This window comes from Alligator sinensis, unplaced genomic scaffold, assembly GCF_000455745.1.
Source record: "Alligator sinensis unplaced genomic scaffold, ASM45574v1 scaffold19_1, whole genome shotgun sequence".
NCBI lineage: Eukaryota > Metazoa > Chordata > Crocodylia > Alligatoridae > Alligator > Alligator sinensis.
In genome coordinates, this window is record NW_005841916.1 from 157,710 (window position 1) to 160,517 (window position 2,808).

Below are 2,808 nucleotides of genomic sequence, written 5' to 3' on the forward strand. Positions count from 1 at the left end.
GCTCTTCAAGAAGAAGACGGTGGACGGTGAGGCCTCGGCCGGGCGGTCGCATCCCTCCCCTCCCCCCCGCGTGCGGTGCCGCCCGCCCCGAGCCCCTGTGACGCAGCGGGATTCCCCTCCGCGGGGCCCGGCCGGGAGCGGCCCCGGGGTTTCCTTCCGCGGCTTCTCTCGGGTCAACCAGCCCATCTGCTGTCACAGGGTCATAGGGAAGTGGGGCTGGGGGGGGTGCTGCAGAGGCCATCTAGTCCAAGGCAGGGCCAGCCCTACCCAAATCATCCCGTACACTGCAGCAGCTGAACTCTACCTAAGCCTGCCATCCCCCCTGATACAGCACAGACCTAACCCCTTAGCCTGCCAGGGGAAAGCAGGGGAACCACAGCAGCCAGCCCTCCTAGAGCAGTAGGGCAGGAAGAGGCCTCCAGAAGTCAGCTAGTTCAACCCCCTGCCAGAGGCAGGATCAGCCCTATCCAAACCATCCTGTACAAATCCATCATCTAAGCTCTGCATACTGTCAACCCTGACCTTGAGCCCCTTAACCTGCACAGGTAAAGCTGAAGACCATGGCAGCCAATGCCCCTCTTCTATGAAATGATGTTGATACAGGCTCAAGGGGTCCTGGGTAGAGGCCACATTTTCCCTGCTACGAAAACAAAGGATGAGAGACAGCAGCTAGGGACTCCCTTTGGACACCGCTGGGTTGATTTTGCAAGCAGCATTTGTGTGCAGATGGGTGCTTATACCCCACAGCACCCTTAAGGTGCCCCAGGTGACCCTGGCTGAATGTTACTGGTTGGAAATGTGTCCTCCTTACCTATCTGTGGGAGGAGAGTTCCTTGTCTCTTATTAGCACAAGGCTTTAAAATGTTCATGCACCAGTTGGATCTCCTGGCTCCTCACCCTAAAACAGTTCAACTGAACACAGCCTCGAGTCTTGGCCGATTGCTCTTCACCAACAGGTGGCCTTTTTCCCTGTTCTTGCCTGGAAGAAACTCCTGGCACAGATCAGCAGAGGAGGGGGATGCTGCTGCCTTGATCAGGGAGGTCAGATCAGCCCCCTTGGGGCCTTTTTGTTAGCCTGGGCTTGCAAGAGTGCTCCTGGTAGACCTGTTGTAATGCAGACTAGAATGGGCTGGTTGCATAGGGTGATCAGACTAAGCAGGGCTGAATTGGCTTCACACTTTTAGGTCACCTGGGATTCCTAAACACAAAGGGGAATCTAAGGTCAGGTCTGTGTGGACTGCCCCTTAAACTGCAGCAACACAGTGAAGCTGCATCTGATTTAGAGGTAGCCTACCTGGAGCTTGAGAGCACTACCACAGCCAAAGGCACCTTCCCATTTTAGGTGAAGTGAGACCAAGTCCAGCTTTTTGGCTTGTTTCTCTCTGGTCATTGCTCATCTTGTGGTCACTGCAACTGAAGGCCAGTATACAATTAATAAATACAAACTATAGGTACTTATTGCTATGTTTATATTTTTTTTAGTGAGCATAGACTCAGAAATAACATGGGGAAAATACTTCTGCTGATTTTTCCTTGGCTTCTAACTTATTTAAATTCCTTGTGCATTACTGTCTTTGGGTTTAGTTTCTACTCTGTTGCAAGGTTTCTAAGGGAATAGTGTCTTTAGAGAAAAAGCTAGCTCATGTATAGTTTCTACTCTATGCTTATAAAGCTCAATTAAATAGACACTGTGCGTTCCTCTTTTAAAAAAAGACTTTTGCCACATCCTATGTCTGATCCTTGAAGAAAAGCTAGAATAGTTTCCATTGTAGTTCTGGTTCCAAATACACTCTTTGAAAAGTGTTTCTTGAAAATGCAGTTTTGGTGACCTTGGAATCAATAACATAAAGGTGATTTTCAGTATCACTTGACATTCATAATTTCTTTTCAGAACATATATCTCAGGTTGAAAACAGTTATTGACCATGAGGGTTTTTGTATGGTCTTTTTTAAGATGCCATTAAAAACTTTTCTATCAGAACCCTAGTATGACGGTAATGATTTTGGCCTTAAATAGCTCAAAATACCTCTACAAACTGGGGAAACAACAGCCTGAATTCCTTTCCTTCTGCTTCAGGAAAGAATAATATAACTTAAAATGAAGGCTATGTCTGTAGTTTCTACTTATGCTTTAGTTATACCTGACTAAAATTCAGATTCTAGATTGTACTTCACTTGTTACACAACTAAATGAGAAATAACAGCATCCTGTACATGGATTACAAAACTGTGATGTAGATGTAGTTTGGGAGCATTATTCCTTTTCCGGATTTGTTTCTGTGACATTATTTCTCTGACTTGCAATTTCATGTCATTTTTTTTGCTTGAGATTAAGGTTAGATAGGTGTATATGAGGAGCTATTACCTAAAAAACTAGAAATTGCCTTCTAATCACATTAGAAATCAACTGCTGTTGATATTTGCTTCATTCCTGTGGTATGGCATACAGCACTATAGATGCAAACATACTACTTTAATGAATCTAGTACTAGTAGACTCCATCAACTACCGACTGTCTCTCAAAACTGTATGAAATCAGAGCAGTGGAGGTGGGACTGTTTTGAGTCCATAGTCCATACCTATATTTGTCCTTGAAAGAAGGGAGTGTGGGTATATATCTGGACATTAAGTTTTTCTTGATACTTCCTGCACGATTAAGAGACTTGCAATGGCTATAAAAAGTATATTATGGCAAATAGTCCTCTCAGTTACAGTGACCATAAAAGGAGAATTTGGCATATATATTTGAAATTTAAGATAGTACTGAAGACTTGTAAATTTATATTCTGCCAACCCTGCATATTTTTA

The 2,808-nt window shown here is 44.7% G+C and overlaps 1 protein-coding gene across 1 annotated transcript in view; it reads left to right on the top strand.

The window, feature by feature from the left end:
- The window catches only part of CHMP2B (charged multivesicular body protein 2B), a 22,707-nt gene that overhangs the window by 7,840 nt on the left and 12,059 nt on the right, over window positions 1–2,808 (top strand). Inside the window, exon 2 of the mRNA XM_006018898.1 lies at window positions 3–26. Coding sequence (XP_006018960.1) covers window positions 3–26 — 24 coding nt within the window. The remainder of the gene's footprint in view (window positions 1–2; window positions 27–2,808) is intronic.